At 33.7% G+C, this 19,106-nt stretch overlaps 2 protein-coding genes across 3 annotated transcripts in view; both read right to left on the reverse strand.

Annotated features, from left to right (window-relative positions):
* The window catches only part of LOC106108694 (putative ribosomal protein S6 kinase alpha-2), a 6,621-nt gene extending 6,502 nt beyond the window's left edge, over window positions 1-119 (reverse strand). The window contains exon 1 of the mRNA XM_013289953.1: window positions 102-119. Within this exon, the coding sequence (XP_013145407.1) occupies window positions 102-119 (18 nt within the window). The remainder of the gene's footprint in view (window positions 1-101) is intronic.
* Window positions 120-383: 264 nt separating this feature from the next.
* LOC106108916 (ribosomal protein S6 kinase alpha-5-like) overlaps window positions 384-19,106 on the reverse strand; it is a 70,377-nt gene continuing 51,654 nt past the window's right edge. For both annotated transcript variants that reach the window (XM_013290270.1, XM_013290271.1), the window contains exons 7-12: window positions 3,695-3,867; window positions 3,297-3,378; window positions 2,428-2,590; window positions 1,730-1,842; window positions 1,045-1,164; window positions 384-533 (exon numbers count right to left, since the gene is read on the reverse strand). In XM_013290270.1, coding sequence (XP_013145724.1) covers window positions 417-533; window positions 1,045-1,164; window positions 1,730-1,842; window positions 2,428-2,590; window positions 3,297-3,378; window positions 3,695-3,867 — 768 coding nt within the window. In that variant the 3' untranslated portion in view covers window positions 384-416. The remainder of the gene's footprint in view (window positions 534-1,044; window positions 1,165-1,729; window positions 1,843-2,427; window positions 2,591-3,296; window positions 3,379-3,694; window positions 3,868-19,106) is intronic.

The following is a 19,106-nucleotide window of genomic DNA, read 5'->3' on the forward strand; positions in this document are numbered from 1 at the left end:
GTCTACGTCACTTTCGTGCGATTCATCCCTCCTCATAACATGCCCATACCACTCTAACCTTTTACTCCTTACCCTCTTTACTACTGGTGCTACTCTCAAACTTCCTCTAAAATACTCATGTCCTATCTTATCCAATCGTGTCACCACAGATCCATATTAACATTCGCAATTCTGCCACATGTATTCTCCTTTCATCAGTCTTTTTTACTAACCAACATTCAAATCCATACATCATGACAGGACTTACAACACACGGGATTAAAATTTGCCATAGATGTAGAGGATAGTCTGGAAGAACACATAGGCTACTTGCTTTTATTTTTTTTAAATTCTGCGCGGACGAAATCGCGGGCGAAAACTAATTCCATCCAAATCGCGGGAGACAGTTAGTTTCGAATCACTTAATAATCTAGTATCTAATAACTTACAGAATCATGGAAGACTTCGTGCAGCGTGATGATGTAGGGGCATCCCTGACACGCCTTCAGCAGTTCTATTTCTTGCTTCACGTCCTTCTTTTGTGATGATATTATCTGCAATGTTAATAAATAAGTTATTTAATACAAAATAAAATTTTACTAATATAAATGAAACAGTTTAGATGTATGTTTGTATGTTATCAAGTAACTCTTAAGGAGGCCGGAGGAAAAGTCCTAACAGAGTAGACTCTGGAAGCTTAAAGCTCCCTTTCCTTATCCATACATTCATTAGGTAAATATTATAAGAGGAATTTCATACAGAGGGGACTTTATTTCGACTTAGATTCAAATTTCTGTTTTTTTCACTATTGCTTTAGATTTTTTTCTCACATGTTCTTTTGTTGTTTTGCGATAATATTACATACCCTTTGACACTCAGGGTAAGAAAACGGATCTAATGACACCTCATACGTTAAAATCGGTTTAGTCATTTAAGCTCTAACCCGTTACAAAGAAATTAATACATCAAAACAAGTTTATATACGCGTTAAAACACTCTCTTGTCAATTTAAAAAGTGTTTTTTTCTTATACGTAGTGGAGGAAGTTATCGGCAAAGTAATATACCTTAACAGCGTAATCTTTGCCGGTGTGTCGATGTATGCACTTCCTGCAGACGGAGTAGGAGCCGTCGCCCAGCAGCGGGCTGCTCAGCTCCACCGCGTACTTCTGGAAGAACGGGGAATCCTGAAAACATACCAATTATTACATTATAGTGAATAGAAACCAAATTTTTCAACGATATAAATATAATTTAAACAAAAAAAACTAAACAAAACAGACATAACAAGTGAAAAAGTATGAAGACAGAACACATATATATATATATTTATTTGTGAACACGCCTTCTATTTGATTTTTTACTTATTTTACTTTATATTACTTACTATCTAAGATTTTGTGAAGTTATATTGATACTTGTGTTTTTTCAATAAATCTTTTGGAATACAAGAATTCTAGCGACATTAAACATACACACTTATATTATAAATTGAACTAGCTTTCGTCCGCGACTTCATCCGCATGGAATTAAAAAAAAACAAAACTGAGTAATCTATGAGTTTTTCCAAACTATCCTCTACATCTATACCAAATTACATCGAAATCCGTTCAGCAGTTAAGGCTACAAACTTTAACAAACATCCATCCATCTAAACTTATGCATTTATAATATTAGTATGATTTGAAATCTTACTAATATTATAAATACGGGTACAAGTATAGCTTGGAAGTTTTTTTAATATGTATTTACCTTGGCCACCCAGCCTTTCAGTTTGTCGTGTTTCTGTCCCGTAGCCTGCATCCATATCTGGTCAGAGATGATATTCTCTGAGAACAGAATGCTCGGCGCCACGTACGAGTAACCTGCAAATAATATATAATTTAATACTTCAACAAAACTAAATACTTAGATTACTGCTTTGTTTTTTTATCATAATTATACATATGGTTAATAAATTTTGAAATAAGGCATATTTCTTCCTCATGATAGTGGAGGGGAAAGGGATTAAAATAAGGCCTCCGGCACCACACTCATCAGACGGTACGCGGAATTGCTTCCACTTCCAGGATGGGAAGGAAAAGTGGATTTGTCGGTGGAGGAGATGCATAGGAAGGGGAAATATTCTCTTTATGTGCGTCTTCTCCATCAATTAAGGGTGGGCAACGCATCTGAAATCGCAGATGTCCATGGGCAGCGGTCGTTTCGCCGTTTTGGCGGTTTCAGGTGGCCGCTTACTCGTTTGCCACCTCGTCATATAAAAAAAATACTACACGCCTGTTTTCTGTGTGGTCGTGGTATTTGTGGGGGGGAGCCGACCCTAGAGTGCAAAAATGTTAAAGCGGGGTCTACCAGTGATAAAATCTCCGTATCTCTCTAATGGAACATATGGGTGCCCTTTCGGAGCGTTTACTCCCCAGAGGGATTTTACCCCATTTTACATTACTTACCTAGGAACAGCTTATCATGATGCCGCGGCGCTTGCGCAGGCGAGTCAGTGGGCGGCATGCGAGTGAACTCGTCCGCGAAGTTGCAGGTGTCCGCGGCGTGCGACAGTCCCGGTACAAAGGGGGCGGTTACTTCGCGACGGGACACCGCCTCCCAGTCCAGTCCCTGCGGAAATTATTGTACATTTTTACCTCTAAATTTAAAAGTAGTCAATATACACACTAATTTTGTATAAGTGTTTGCGAGTATGTTACGGTTACGGGATTATTCCTGTCACCCCACTCTGTCCCCACATGGGGACAGATGAGAATAAAATGTTTCATCTGTCCCAATATTACCAATAATGTGACAGATGAAACCGTTAAAAAATAAAATAAGTTCCAACCGTCCCATCGTCGCAAAAGAGGGAAGGATAAAACTTTATACTCTCATCTGTCCCCACGTGGAGACAGAGCGGGGAGACGGTTGGGAATAATCCCGGCTACGGGGCATAACACAATTTAGTTGTAGCAACTAATAAAATATTAATGGTGAAAGAATATTTGAAATCTGTCCAGTAGTTTTTGAGTTATATACAAAATTGCAAATCTTTCGTCTTTATAAAGTTAGTAAAGAAAATAGTAATCACTAGCTGTTGCTTGCGACTTGGTCTACGTGAAATAAAAAAAATGAAAACATAGCCTATGTTACTCACTGATAATGTAGCTTTTAAATAATGCAAGAACTTTTAAAATTTCCCCAGTAGTTTTTGAGTTATTTCAATACATACGAAAATACAAATCTTTCCTCTTTATAATATTAGTATAGACGTATAGATTTAAAGTTTACTGAATACAATTCTATATCTCTACTTCCAGATAAATTCTCTAACCTGGAAGAATGAATGTCTTTTGAGTTCCTCGGCGTCACCCTCCCCGCCGCCTAGACGTCTCCTCGGGTCCTTCACCAGGAGTCTGAAATATTATGTTTACATATTAATGAAAATTAAAAACATATGTAAACGAAATAAAAGCATAGAACAAACAAATTGATTTAATGAGAAAAATATCCGACCAAAAAACACTAACAAATTGTTAAATGTAGTTCGGAAACTGGGCATTAGTGAACTCACTTTATAATAAATCCTGTACTTTCGTGTTTTTTTAATTACCAAAAACAATAAAATCAACCATAGGTAATAAAGATCTTTTATAAAATACCCCGTACTTTCGTGCAACCTTACAACTAAATTCTTAACAACATCCCGTACTTTCGTGTCACACAACTCACTTTTTAATAAAATCCTGTACTTGAGGGCTAACTTCATTAGGGACGGGGTAACTGCACCGCACTATCCTCTTGGTGATCTCTTGCTGCGTGTTCCTCTCACCCTCGACGGTGAAGGGAGACGCGCCAGTCAGCAACTCGTATGTGAGAACGCCCACTGACCACCAGTCCACCGCCTGCAAGTAACAAATGGTTAAAGATAACAATATATTATTTTAAAGGGGAGAGAACTTAAAGCCCTTAAAACTAAAACAAATGAGTACTTGGCATGGAGGTCGCCAGTAGTGGGGACTGCAATCCCCCTTGAGTCAAAAAACGTAAAATAGATATAAAAATTTCTCAAAATAAGACCTAATTATATCTGCCCCTCAAGACCTAGCCTAGATCATAGGCCCAGTGTTGGACATTAGCTTGTACTGAAGTACGAATTACTAAGGATAACTATACAAAGGAAAGAGAATTCAGAATGTTTGTTAGTAGTTTAGCATCTTTAATAAAAGAAATTTGTTAACTAGAATTTTTATAGAATTTGTTCATTGGGACATACACGGGCTGCTTTATCAAGATATTCAAGCTATCGTATGATTTACATTCGTTTAAAACTGTCGATAGTCTTTTTGATGCAAGTCCGTGTATATCGGCCCTTATTATTAAACGATAAATTAATTGAATATTTATATTCAGTTAACAATTTAATAAAAACTAAGAACATTGAATATCAAATAAAAAAATAAATCGTTTCTTTCGCATGAATCTTTGAATTTCTAACCTCATTCAATACAAAGAGTTTTTGCTTGTATTTGCGTGATTCGTAAACTATTTCTTAGTAACAATTTAATATTTTTTCGAATAAATGAACGTAGTTTTTGTAGCAATTAGAGTGGAAAAACTTAATAATTGTTAAAGTGGAATTATCAGATTTCTTGGTTTATGTAGATTCTAAGATCTAAGATTTTTTAGCGCATTTTAAATAATATTACTATTTTTAAATCAAATTTCACGTGAACCTTTTTCGCGCAAATTATTTCAAAAAGGGTTACGTAGTTTCCATTTCCGTTTTTTATTCATGGCATAAAGGCAGAAATACACAAGCCAGTAAAATAAGATGGCATGGCATATCAGGTACTGGCATGCAAGTATATCAGCTGTACTTGTTACTTTATGTATATTCCAGGCACGATATTTTAGATAATAAACAATCCAATAAATCATTTAATTAAGATATACTTATCAGACTAACGCGTGCCGAGATGTATGTAACAAATCGTGTACATCGCCAATTTGTAACTTGTCTAGACAAATTGTATATCAAATTAACGTGTTATTTGAACATTTTTAATAAATAATGATATTAAAATGAATGAATTTTCGTTTAAAGTGTCGAAATATAATACGATTATTTGTGAATAAAGTCGATACGGAATTTGCTTCATCTAGACAAATTACATTCGGTGGAAGTAGACAATTTGCCGGTGGCATAATTATCATTAACCTTAACACGTACGAAGATTTCCGAAGAAAGCCGATCTTGGAACAACTTCCGCGAAACCTTGACGGTGATAACTGCATAAATGTACCGTGAAATATCTTTCTAATACTATCTTTCGCCCGCGACTCCGTCCGCGCGGAATTTAAAAAAAAAACAAAAGCATGTAGCCTATATGTTCTTCCAGACTATCCTCTGTATCTATGTCAAATTTCATCGAGATCCCTTCAGCTGTTTAGGCTACAAACTCGAACAAACATCCATCCATCCATCCATCTAAACTTTCGCATTTATAATATTAGTAAGATTATCTTGTAAGTAGAACATGCTAATATTACACTGATTACAAAAGACAATAATTTAAGCATTTGTATATAGTTAATAGACAAAACAATTTGCTGCACACAGAGTAATTAACTTTCCCTTACCCTTTTATGTAGATTTTTCACACTAAAATTGCTTATCTTAAAACGTGGCAATAAATCTAGTTTTGTTCCCATCAAGGTAACGGTACATATTACGTCTTAACTGTGCAAAAAATTCGCATTTTCCACCGTTCAGTTACTAAGCTTCGAAGAGAAATCCCGTTGCCATGGCAATTGAATGCCAAAATTTAAACCTAATTGACCTAGATGTTCATACAATCTATTCACCACCTAATCTCATATACAATAGAGTTTAAATTAGCTTGAATGTACTATCAAATTTGGTAAATCATTCTGAACTCTATTCAGATAACAATAAAGTGTAAATTAGATGATATTAGTATAAAAATTACTGTTAGCATGCAACATAACCTTCCGCAAGAGTATACCGGCCTCGATCCTATCACGTTCAAGGTTCGATTCCTATTGTTGTAATTTTAAAATAATTTCAACCTTATACCTAAAAGATAAGATTGTTTTTGCGTTGTTCAAACTTACCTCTGGCACAAGAATCATTGTTAACATAGTGAAAACATCTTCGCATGGATAAATTTATTTTTCGTTAGTTACGTAACAATATTAAAGTACAAACAGACGAATTGATAACCTCCTTCTTTTGTGTTAAAAAAAATCATATCACCTCCTTTAAAGATGTGAGTTGAGGTCCTTTTTTTAAAAGGCATTTAATGCACTGAAACCTTCGTTGGCCAGCTTCGAGCGTGACTTCATAGTCACAGGATCCCTAGAAGAGAGCACCGGTACTATCTACGATTTGCTTCTGCATGATTCAGGAGAATAAACTCTCCTCATGTCTTCGCAACTTGGAGGTGTTATGACCCCTTTTATTGGAAATTTATAACAATGTGGGCTATTCTATGTACTCTATTATTGTTTTAATAGAAGCCACAATTATAATAAACTAGCTGTTGCTCGCGACTTCGCCCGCGTGAAATTACAAATATAACCTTATACGTTCGCCATTTTTTCAACCTATTATATTACCAAAAGTATTAACTTAGTAGTAATCTACGTTATAACAGAAATCTACTGATGCAAGATTACAAATTTCTAAGCCCGGTAGCTTGTAAGCTGATTTTGCGATATCTTCCAAACTATTAGCCGTAAGCCGAGAAAAGTTAGTTTCGTAATTTTTTGACGCCGGCGTCCAGAAACACGCCGTTTATTAATAGTTCCTAAACATAAGTAATAATAAAATATAGCCTATGTTACTCACAGATAAATTACCTTTCTGATGGTGAAAGAATTTTTAAAATCGGTGCAGTGGTTTTTGAGTTATTTCAATACATACAAAAATACAAAGTTTTCCTCTTTATAATATTAGTATAGATAGATACAATTAGATTAAATAAACAATTGATTTAATCAACAAAAACTGTTCTATAGTAGTTAATTATTCAAATATAAGTAAAATTTGCTATCGCCAATCGACAAGCGTGCTAATGAATTCGAGAACCTACCAAAAAACCGGGTTAACTTAAATTATAATTGCTTTTTAATTTGTGACGCCTCTTATCAATTCAATGCCATTTGTATGAAGAAGAAATTTAAGAGTAGAAATCACAATAAACTTTCATCACCCTATGCTTTTTCCTTGAGGGTCGGCGCAGTATATACTCTTTCTTACACCTCTATCTGTAATCACTCCCTTCTCACGCATATCCCCTTTCACATAATCCGTACTGCTTTGTAACAACGGAATAAACATATTTAAAAAAATACACCGTCAGCCAGGCAACAAATACCCGACTATTAATTACACTTAAAGCAATGAACGGTCAAACAACGAACTAGTTAGAAGTATCACACGGGGGCAGGTATATAGGACAAATACAGATTTGGAGCGCGGTCATACATAAACACGCTCCGTCCATTGTTCTATACTATTTCCTTGCGCAATTACGAATGTTTGAGTATTGATAACGAGATTTTATTACAACTATTTTGTAGGACACTGGCGATTGCTTGGAATAGATCTTAACCAATTTACATAAGGGGCAGTTTCACTAAAGCTAAGTAAACTGTTATCACGTAACTTCGGAACAGCTGTACGAATATGGATGAAATTTGGAAGAAATAGGTTACACTAATGTTGCGTGAAAAGTGACCTTATCTAGGAGTGACGACTGAGGTGTCGGAAGATAAATCTTGTTGGACAAAAACCTGGTGCATCCTAAGATAGAGTGGAATAATAAAGGCGAGATGATATATATGTCATAGACCATACTCTACAGAAGTGCTCATAATAGAGGTACTCAGATTTTTTAATCACATACGAATGAAGTCGTGGGCAACAGTTGATTTTCAATGTTGACGTAAGGCCCGATGTTCACTTTACAAATACAATATCGAGTTAACTATTGTCTACGCAGAATTAAGTTATTTTCGTTAACGACGAAATCGAGTTAAGCAATATATTGTTGGTTAAATACGATCCGATTTACGTTTAGTAGTCCCAGCTTAGTGACCTATTTGTACTACTTTCCAAGTTATCTAGACATACGGGTAACATGACAAGAAGCACGTCTGCAAGCGTGTATACCCAGGCTTGTGAGTCAACAGTGAGACTGACCCAAATGTTCGCGCCCCACCATTACCTTTACTGTACAAACATCGTAATGTACTTACTGTTGCATGGTACATATGAATATTCAGACGTAAATACATTATTATGTGTACTTTTATAATAGCATTTTGAGAAAATTAAGCCACATTTCTCATGAATACTCAGTCATGTAGTACGTTTAAATTCTTAAATAGGACAATATTACGCAAGTTAGCTTTCGCCCGTGAGTCTGTCCGCGTGGAATTAAAAAAAACAAAAGTAGCCTATGTGTTCGTGACCATCTACTACATCTATACCGAATTTCATCGAAATCCGTTTAGCCGTTTAGGCTACAAACTCTAACAAACATCCATCCATCCATCTAAACTTTCGCATTTTTAATACTAGTCTTGTACAATACAATTAAGTTTGATATTTATCATAATTAGAATCTTTTAAACAACTTCAAAAAAGAGACAGTTATTAATTCGTCTGTATATTTTTACTAATGTTTTGTTTTGTTTTTCACTTTACTAATTTGTTTCCAAGTCTTGTAATGAAACAGACAATAGTTGACATTCGCACCATTTATTAACTTTTTAATGTTGATTTTCTAAATCTCTTTATATAAAATTTAAATGTCCCTTATCGTTACATTACAATCGATTATAAGTTTTATAACAAAGTATTTGTGGTTTAAAATCGCGTGCGTATCGTATAAGGTATACCAACCGTATCAATAGCATTATATATTTATATCCTTGGCCTGCTTCGCTAAAATGGCGTTTGATGAACAACAAACATATTACAAACTTTCATATTTCACAATTCATTTGCATTTGAATACATGTTCGGGAGATTTTCAGCGATATACGAAATACTAAATATAACTGAATACACTTTACTTTTTAATATCTTTAAACTAAGTAAGCGACTACTTAAAATGACTCTATTAAAAATATGACATAACATATTTAAATCTAAATTTATAGAGTAACTAGCTTCCGCCCACGACTCCGCCTGCGTGGAATTGAAAAAACAAAAGTAAGTAGCCTATGTGTTCTTCTAGACGATCCTATGCATATATACCAAATTTCATCGAAATCCGTTCAGCAGTTTGATTACAAACTTTAACAAACATCCATCCATCTAAACTTTCGCAGTAACACATTAGTATGAAGTTTGATTAAAATAGGCGACAATAACATTCTCAAGTCAATAAAGTATTAAATAATAAACTCTTTAATCCTAACCTAGATTAGATCTTATTCAACACTAACCAAAAACGATCATTACTTATATCTGAGTTTCTACTCGTGCTAATAAGTGGGTATCGAATTTAATTCTTTAACTAGCACTACCAGAACAAACCGAGATAATTCGGCAACAAATACGTGTCATGAAGCGAATTTGCTGATGGACATGTGTTGTCACGCGACGGCAGCCGGAAAGGGACACGTGATAATATCACGTTGCCTTCGCCCGTAGACCGTACGAACGTGTTATTGATTGAATGATTAAAATTAAAAACTCATGTAAACGATTTATTAAACATAATTACTTTCACAAGTTTTTAAATCTACTGACAACACTTTTGTAAAACTAGTATATTATTGTTAATCTTACTAATATTATAAATGCTAAAGTTTAGATAGATAGATGGATGGATGTTTGTTAGAATTTGTAGCCAAAAGGGCTGAACGAATCACGATGAATTTTGGCATATACGTAGAGGATAGTCTGGAAGAACACAGGTTACTCACTTTTTTTTTTAATTCCACGAGGTCGGAGTCGCGGGCGAAAGCTAGTTATTTATATATGTTTCGTCGTGTTTAATACTTTTTCAAGTTCTTTTACACACGCCTTTTTCTATAAGTTATAGTTATATACTATAAAAGCCAGTGTGTATTTGTTATAAATCAACCTCCTTTTGAAACAATAATGTTGGTAAGTACACCGAATATTATCACGTGAGTTTAGCCGTGTTATAATTTGTATAATGTTTGTAAGATGGGGTTTCTAACCACGATTGGGTTGCTTTAGCTCCTGATATTAACCGTACATCGAAACCCATATCTTACCAACATTATATTTGTATACCACGACAGTTTAAAGTTATATATTAAAAATAATAACCGTACAATTTAATCAATATTAATTGGAACATTGTCGAATAACGAAGTGATATTTTTAATTTATTCTTAATTAACTTCGGTAGATGTTAACGAGCGTCTATCCGATGCCGTTGAATTTGTGCCGTGACCGAGTTAAAAATATTTAATTTAGGTTATAATCAATAAAGATATAAAATGCCTATAATCTAGAACGATTTAGCAGTCATAGATGTCTATATTGGTTCATACATGCAAACAAATGATTACCTTGTTTTCATAGAGAATTCTGTAATAAATATTAAAAATACCTGTAATATTAAAATAAGAAGGATATGTGATCTTTTAGATCCGTTGAGCCGTTCTGGAGTAACAAACATCCATCCATCTAAACTCACGCATTAATATAAAAAATGGTAAGAAGTCAAATAGACAACCAACTTGTTTCATACCGATTTAATTCGAATACAATCCCCGTTTGTAATCTAACTTTGTACAGAGTTTTAATTGTGTAAGCTTGTCTGTAACATGAAATACAAGCAACATTGCTTCATATGAGATTTCCTTTCGTGTCAAAATAATAATAAATCATTTAACAACAGAATTTGTAAGTTTTTAAGCCTTGATCTTTAGAAACATTAACATTTTGATAATAATTACATAGGCACGCATTTTCTACAATTATTAATAACTAGCTGTTCCCGTGCGGCTTCATCCGCATGAATTTATGAAAATCTTATTGTTTACATTTGTCAAATTATCAATAGCAAATGTCAAAATGATATGACATGAAGACAAACCATGACAACCTTGCTGTCTTAATGTTGGCAGCAACTTATGGTCTCTTTACCACATTAGGGTTTTTATCCAAAATATTTACCCTCTAAATTTAATAGCGTGAAAACATATAGCCTAAAGCGTTACGTAAGTGTAGGGCTTTGTATTAATGAAAGAATTATTCAAAAATATGCTGTGATTGCTGACATCTTAAGCCGAAAAGTAGTGTGTGTTTACGATTTATTATATTAGTATTAGTAGTTTGTAGATGTATTTATGACTTCCAAACTACTGAATAATTAACCATTGAACTGAATTGTAGCACAGAGTACCACTAAAACATTAAAAAAAATCGTCAACGTTCATGATATACTACGCATATATTCTCTACAATAGACGTATGATAGAATTCTGTGAAGGACAAAAATCTGTTGCGCCACTACGGGAGTAGAATAAGGAGAAAGATATATTTGCTCTAACAAATTTTACTATAGAAATGCAATCAAATTCAGTACCCTATATCCATCTAAAAGCCATTTACATTACTAGTTAACACTATGTTAAAATATTACATAAAATATTTCCCAAGTTCAGGGCTAACGGACATTGGAGGGGAGCTAATATGACACACTGACACAGTTCCACGGCCTAGAGTGAGAACATTTTAGCGCAACCAATTACAATATTCAATATTCAACCTTAATACAATAGAGGTAAGATTTATATGTCAGTTAAAAGTCGTAAGAGTTAAGGATATTTTGCAATTATCTTCTGTAGCAAATTGCCTAAGATTTCAGATCTAGGTTGCTTTCAGTAGTGCTTGTAGAACGTACTAAAGCCTAGTATGGGAATACTCAAATTAGAAGTATGCAAGATGTTACTCCATTCCACTGGCTTGAGTATTCCTAAAGGATTGTGTTCTTCAATCAGTATTGGCACATAAAACAAAAATAATTACACACGGTATGAATTTCTGGTCCAGATCGTATACTCCACTTCAAGCCAGTTTTTTGGATTTGTGCTCACATGAATCGAACTGATACCCGGTCTAGAAAATACAATATTAATACCACAGCCCCATCGGCAAAACTGACATAACATTGGCCAGTCAACATCAAGTTCAGGGCAATCGCACACGAGTAAGGCCTAACCTACTGACCCCGTTCTTACGACCTACAAAACGACGCTACATTTTAGCGCTACAACATTCGTTACACGATTTTATGCTTTACTACAATGCAATAAAGTTATTATTCCTTTGTGTATACTTAATAGCTCATTTACTCGTCTTTGATGTGGGATTGGAGTTATTTCATGAAGATATGATGTTAACTAGTTTACTTATAAATATTTATGAGAAATTATACTTCAAGGATTACTCGCAAATTAACAGAAGGAAATAACAAAGGACTGTCAAGGTCTTATCAAGGGCATAGGACCTTGAATAAGAGCAAAATGTTACGTCAAAGTACGAATAGAGTAACAAGGTCGTATATACTAATCCAGGACTTTATTAAACCCACACAAATTAATGATTTTTCTATTGAGAATTTAAAAAAAAATAATGTTCAGTTTTTTGCTATAAGGACAGTTATTAATTATTAAATATTAAATAATACATTATATTAATTTCTAAAACGAAGAAAACAAAGAGCATAATAAACATTTTAATCTTATCAACGTTCGACCTTTACCGCAAGGATAATGTGGGGTCGGTTTAATTAAAGGAAGCGATTTATACACCTCGAGATGTTAGTTTCCACTGCCAAAACACCTGTAAAACACATTGTTGTCTCTATTCTTTAGTAGGGAATGAAAGGGATGAAAATATCTTTTGAGATGTTTTGACCGCAATAATTCAATGCGAAAGTTTAGATCAACATTTGTAACTATGTATCTCCAGAACCGTTCTACGGATCTCGCTGAAATTTAGAAAATATGGTGAACATTGTCTGAAAGAAAACATAGGTTAGTAATATTTTTTTTTAAATTCTCGTCAGTGGTATAAAGTGCAAATGACGTAGACTAATAAGAAAAAATAAATTAAAGATTTAAATAAACTATAGAACAAAGAGGCTAGATTTTAGTTTCGGCGATAAATCCATAATAATAAAAAGGTTAATGTTTTTGTACATATTCCAAGAATTGTAACCAGCCTAAGACTGGACCGATTTTAAAAAGTGAAATATTAATCGATTTGTTTTCTTCCCCAGAATGTTACAGTGTTGATAGCCTGGATTTTTTTAATTCATTACTTTATTAAATAGTTTTTCTTAGCTATCGTCAATTTCGTGTTGCGAGCGGTGTATGTAGGTCAGCCGGCCGTGAGGCCGCAGGGGGCCGAACGCGAGTGCGTGGCGAATATTGGTTCAAATGTTTGGTAAAGTTGGCCAATTTATTACATATATTTGATAATAGATTATTTTATTTCAAGTGACATACACTTAGTGCCGATTTAGTAGTAATTAGTATTTAATCGTTAATCTTGGTTAGCTTAACTTAAACTTGTTGATAAGATGATGTGAATACTAAAACCTACATCTATACATATAATAAAATTGAAGTGTCTGTTAGTAATATCAAAAGAAAAATTCCCGATTTCGGAAAGATAAGAACGAAAACCGCTTTTAAGATTTTTTTGTCTGTCTGTCCGTTAGCCGCGTTTGTACCTGGCAACTTCTAAAACGGCGGAGCCGATTTCGACGGGAATTTTACTAGCTAGTTGAAATGGATAGGCATATTATAGGCTACTTTTTTAATTCCGCACTGTCAAAATGGCGCATCGGGTAGACCAAATTTGCACTAACGAAGTTTTCTAGCGACAGCTTGTTGTAAAATATAAATAGTACAAACTCTCCCAAAGAGATCTATAGTTATCCGTCTACGTGTGGCAAATAAGCATAATTAGTAATTACTTTGCCAACTGTACTAATGGATATCTATTGATAACGACAACACATATCGCGAACCAAGTTACTGAACTGTTACAATTAACATCAATAAACTTTCACTAAAGCCATTCACTTTCAAACTTAAATATCACTTGATATCTTACATTCATCCTCATCTTGTCCTTATTCCATTGACTGTTAGGGGCAGGTTTACATTCCCAAGGTCAATCCATCTTTCACCAGTCTCAGTCTTGATCATGTTACCTTCATGTATTCCATCCATCTCCTTCGGTCCCATTCAGGTCTACCTCTACCGGTTTCCTATACGTTTTAAATTTTTTAAATATATATCCTTATTAATATACCATAGCCATCTTCTTCAGTGCTGAATTTTGAATTGTAATATTTCTACTTAATTTAGCTATTTTCCATTCAAATTCCCATCAAAGTCAATCTAGCCGCAACTTACTCGGACCAATCGCGGCCTTTCGAACAGACAGACAAAAATATAGATTTTCTTAAATTATTTGGAGGTTTCTTAGGTTAAATACAGATACTCCAATTTTATTATATTATTGAATTCTAATATACATTTAAATTAAAGGGACCAAATGGCAACTTTCATGGCAATGAATCAGATGATAGATTACCATATTCGTATACCCAAAAACGGGGTCGTCATATCCTCTATCGAACTGCCCCTATTTAGGTAACATTACTACTTAAATAAATAATAATAAAATAGTTTCGTATAATTTATAATATATGATTTTGCGGTTTAAATCTTATTTTACACTATAAAAAAATACACATTTATCAAAAAGTTATCAATTTAATCGGAAAATGCGAAACCAAAATTGGATTTATATTTTCACCTGATTGTATAAGCTATTCATAATTACATCACAATTGTACTCGAAAATATTCACAAAATAAAGAAAAATTAAATAGTGTAATGGCCGCCATAATGAAATTTGACGTTCCTCTGTAAATTTCACTATACACGAGACAAAACATACATAATTTTAAATAAAAAAGTAAATTTTGGTCCAAGTATACGTGAAGGAATCAAAAAACCGTTAATCCAACATTTTTAAGAAAAACCTCAACCTTTCACATTTCCTTAGTTTTTTTAAAACGCCAATCTCGTCCAAGTTGCGCCATTCTAAATCATCCGTTTCACTTTTGCACTGAGCACTTTCACTGCTAACGGTACGATTTGAAAGTACCGAAAAATGCACCTTATTCTTTACGCATACGGTATAAAATCAAACATAGTTGTAAATATGATCATTCGCTCGTGTAATCTCCACACACCTCTGATACCGAAACGAATTAAAATGAACTTTGTTACCAAGTGCTTGGGTTCATATTTATAAATTCATAGTAATGGTTGGACATGCGCATACGCAGAGCCCCACCTCCATAGTACCGTAACTAAACTTGTGTTATTTTATCATTGAAAGAAATTGAAATATCTTAAGAGTTGTTACTTCATAACACAAGAGTCCCCACGGCCGAAACAATCGTACACATATTGCTGTCTCAATTTATTTTAAAGAGAAAATGAGATGGCCATATTACTGTAATAGTAAGGTAGAATTCAAACAAATCGCCTGTAGAACATATGTTCCAAAAATCCAGGAAGTCTTCAAATCTCCATAGTAAACAGACATCAAAATAATCTAGCTTCATACAAACACAGACGACCTTAGACTGAATTCCGCACGGTAAACAAACAGTTAAATACACTAGGGTGACAATGAAATATATAAAAAGGGACTACATCTTTTTTAAGTAAACAAAAAAATCCAACTGAAGAATAAAAATCAAATAACACTTTTGAAAATCGCTGCGAATAGCAAAAAACCGTCAATTAATTTAGATTACAACAATTCATAATAGAAAACATATAAATATGCGCTCAAACTTTAAAAGAGCTACTAGACTTGTGTAAATCAGCTCAAAAGTTCAGCTCACATAGAGGTGAACCATTGAGCTGTGGCTCAGCCACTAAATTATTAGCACACGGCTCAACGCACACAACAGCTTAACTAGCGATTCATACTTCGCAGTTCCAAACGCAAATCATACCGGTTTACTAATCAATTTCATACATGAACCGTGAATTGATCTGCTGGTCATCAATTTTAGATGTGTTAGAGACAAAAACCTACAATCCATTAGGAAATAACATCTCTGTATGTTAAAACAAAAGGTCACCCTAACTCGTGCATATCACGTGGAAAACGCACTCGTTATACTAGCTATTAAAATCTCATTCACACTTGAATAAACACTTGGCATGAAACATATTGGCATCTCCCTCATACTCTTCGGAAAAACAGAGATAACGATATTAAATTACAACTGTTTTGGTATTAAATTTCACGGTAAAAAGCTGTTAAACTATTATAACCTTAATGGAGTGTTTCCACTACTGCAGAAATATTGCTTACTCTTTCTTTACTTTTAAAAAACTGAGACAAAAAATGTTACACGCATGTAAATCCATGGTTAGTTATATTTATAGGGTATTTACTCGAATAGATTCCGCGCGACCTTTTAGCGTAATTACAGGTTTAATTTGCATTGACGGTGACATTGCTCGTTGCTTTTTGTTATGAACATTGAGATGTGACGCGTCTTTTGTCGCAGGTAAATATTTAAAACAGTCATAAAAGTAAACGGCTAGGTATTACAACACTAATTTGTTCCTTGAAACTTGAATAATTTTCACGAGTTTAAAAGATTAGAAATTCCCACATCTCTTAAATCATATGGTTACCATATTATTAATTTGAGTTAATATTACTTGAAAAATCAAGGAATTGTCTCTTTATCCCAATAACATTTACAAGGAAAATTTTAAATCTGGAATACATCGTTATTATTATAAATATCATCATTGAAACGAAACAAACATTTTATACCACGGGAAAACCCCCAGTGAGGATCGAGATAGGTTATATTGTCATCTCATTCCCTCATATATGATCTAAATTAGTGTGAGAGAATATACAAACATAAACGGGATATTACCTCTTCTATAAACTGGACCGAGACAAACAGATTGGAAGAGATGTGAATGTAAGTATGGTACATCTATACAAGTTATAATATTGGAGTGTGTTTGCTGATAACAAAAAATAGCATTTAAATTTTTTTGTCTGTCTGTCTGTCCGCAAGCCGTGTTTATTTCGGGTAATCTACGAAAACGCTTGGCCAATTTCGACAAGACATTCACTGAAGGGTAGCTGACATAGACGGCCATATTATAGGATTCTTTTTCATCTTAATATTGCGTGGACGACGCGGGCAATAGCTAGTAATAAATAAATATGATAAGATATATACATTCCAAGTCAGGTAAGGACGAAAGTATAACAGTTTCAATGACAGATAAACTAAATGATAAAGTAAAAAACATGTGTATTTTAAATAGCTAACATAACCAAGAATTTTATCAAATGTAGACAACTCCCAAATACAATAAACTTTACAAATTATACAGTTTTTAATTGAAACAATATGTATCTAAAGAATGACGAAGTTATTTGACCCGATGGGCATAAGTCAAACTATTTTATGACAGTTCAAGAGTCGTATGTCATGTTATCTATGTCATTTTTATGCTAATGTATGTTTAACAGATTTTTTAAAAAACCAACCGTGATATTAACACTAATGCTAGCCTAAACTAGCCTATATTAACTTTTAATGTCTAATTTCTCTCTTTTATATAGTTAACATACGAATAAACATATATTTGGATGTATACAACATTCTTTAACTTTCTGCTTTACCACAATTTGAATTTAGAATCGAGACACTCGATCCGCCTTTGCCTTAATTAAATTAAAAAAAATCAGAGAAAGTACTGGCTATCGGTTCGCGACTAACGATTGAAAATACAAAATTGGCATAGCGACCTCATTCCGAACGCGACAACGCAATAGCGTGGACGCCCGCGCCGCCTGCTCCTAAAATAAAATTATTAAAAATAGTACATACCACCAAACAGTAGGATATTTTAAGGCGTATGTTATAGAAATAGCTAAAATATCAATGGACTAAACATATTCGTCTTAAACTAGCAGACATTACATTACATTTTATGAATACATAGTTCTCTGTTTTGTCTAATTATTTGATCAAACCAAAGAGATTAGAGATTAAATAATTACAGAGGGGACAGTGAAAACAAACACACGAAAAGTCCGTAGTACTAACATTCATTACAAAAAAATGACATTTCACACACAAGTCTTGTAAACTTGTTACATAGTATATAGTATTGCCAATTGTAATAGTAATTTCTTTTTTGATAACTTTTTCGCTCGCGTAAAAAGTGTTCTAAAAATCTTAGATATAGAGTAAATCAAGGTTTAAATACCTGTCAAAAATGTTGATTCATTTTCGCATACATTTAAAGTCATTTTTCGCCAAAACTTACCACGCTCTGTTTAATAAACAATTTTGCCAGCTTTCTCTTTGCCTCCGCTTCATTATAAAGTTGATCTTACGAATTTTTATATGCAAATTCCACATTTATCAATTTTTTGTGCTTCAAATCTGTCACTTCTCAATCTCACTAATATTATAAATGCGAAAGTTTAGATGGATGGATGGATGTTTGTTAGAGTTTGTAGCCTAAACCACTGAACGGATCTCAATGAAATTTGGCATAGATGTAGAGTAAAGTCTGGAAGAACACATAGGCTACTTAGTTTTTTTTTTAATTCCGCGCGGACGATATGGCGGGCGAAAGCTAGTTACATTATAAAGATCGAAATATTTAGGTTAACCTCTTCATGAATCAGAATTCCAACACAATATTACATCACATTTTGCAAGACTTGTACTTATTAATTGATTGTCATCCAATTTGTTATCAATACGTTCAAATTAATATGAGTGTAAGATAACTTGAATGAAATATAAAGAAAACAATAACAAAAAAAATTGCGAATAATCGAATAGAAACAAAGCGTGTTCTGGCATTTAAGGAATGTGTAATTACGACTTCTAATTTACATGAAAGCACACGGCACATAAATTTTTAACACCAAAACTTTTTAATAAAAAAACAAAACCGACTTCCAAACCAAATACACTAAAAACAAAACAAAATGCACTAAAAACAAAACAAAATACACCAA

The sequence above is a fragment of the Papilio polytes genome, unplaced genomic scaffold, assembly GCF_000836215.1.
Source record: "Papilio polytes unplaced genomic scaffold, Ppol_1.0 DF821400.1, whole genome shotgun sequence".
Classification (NCBI taxonomy): Eukaryota; Metazoa; Arthropoda; class Insecta; order Lepidoptera; family Papilionidae; genus Papilio; species Papilio polytes.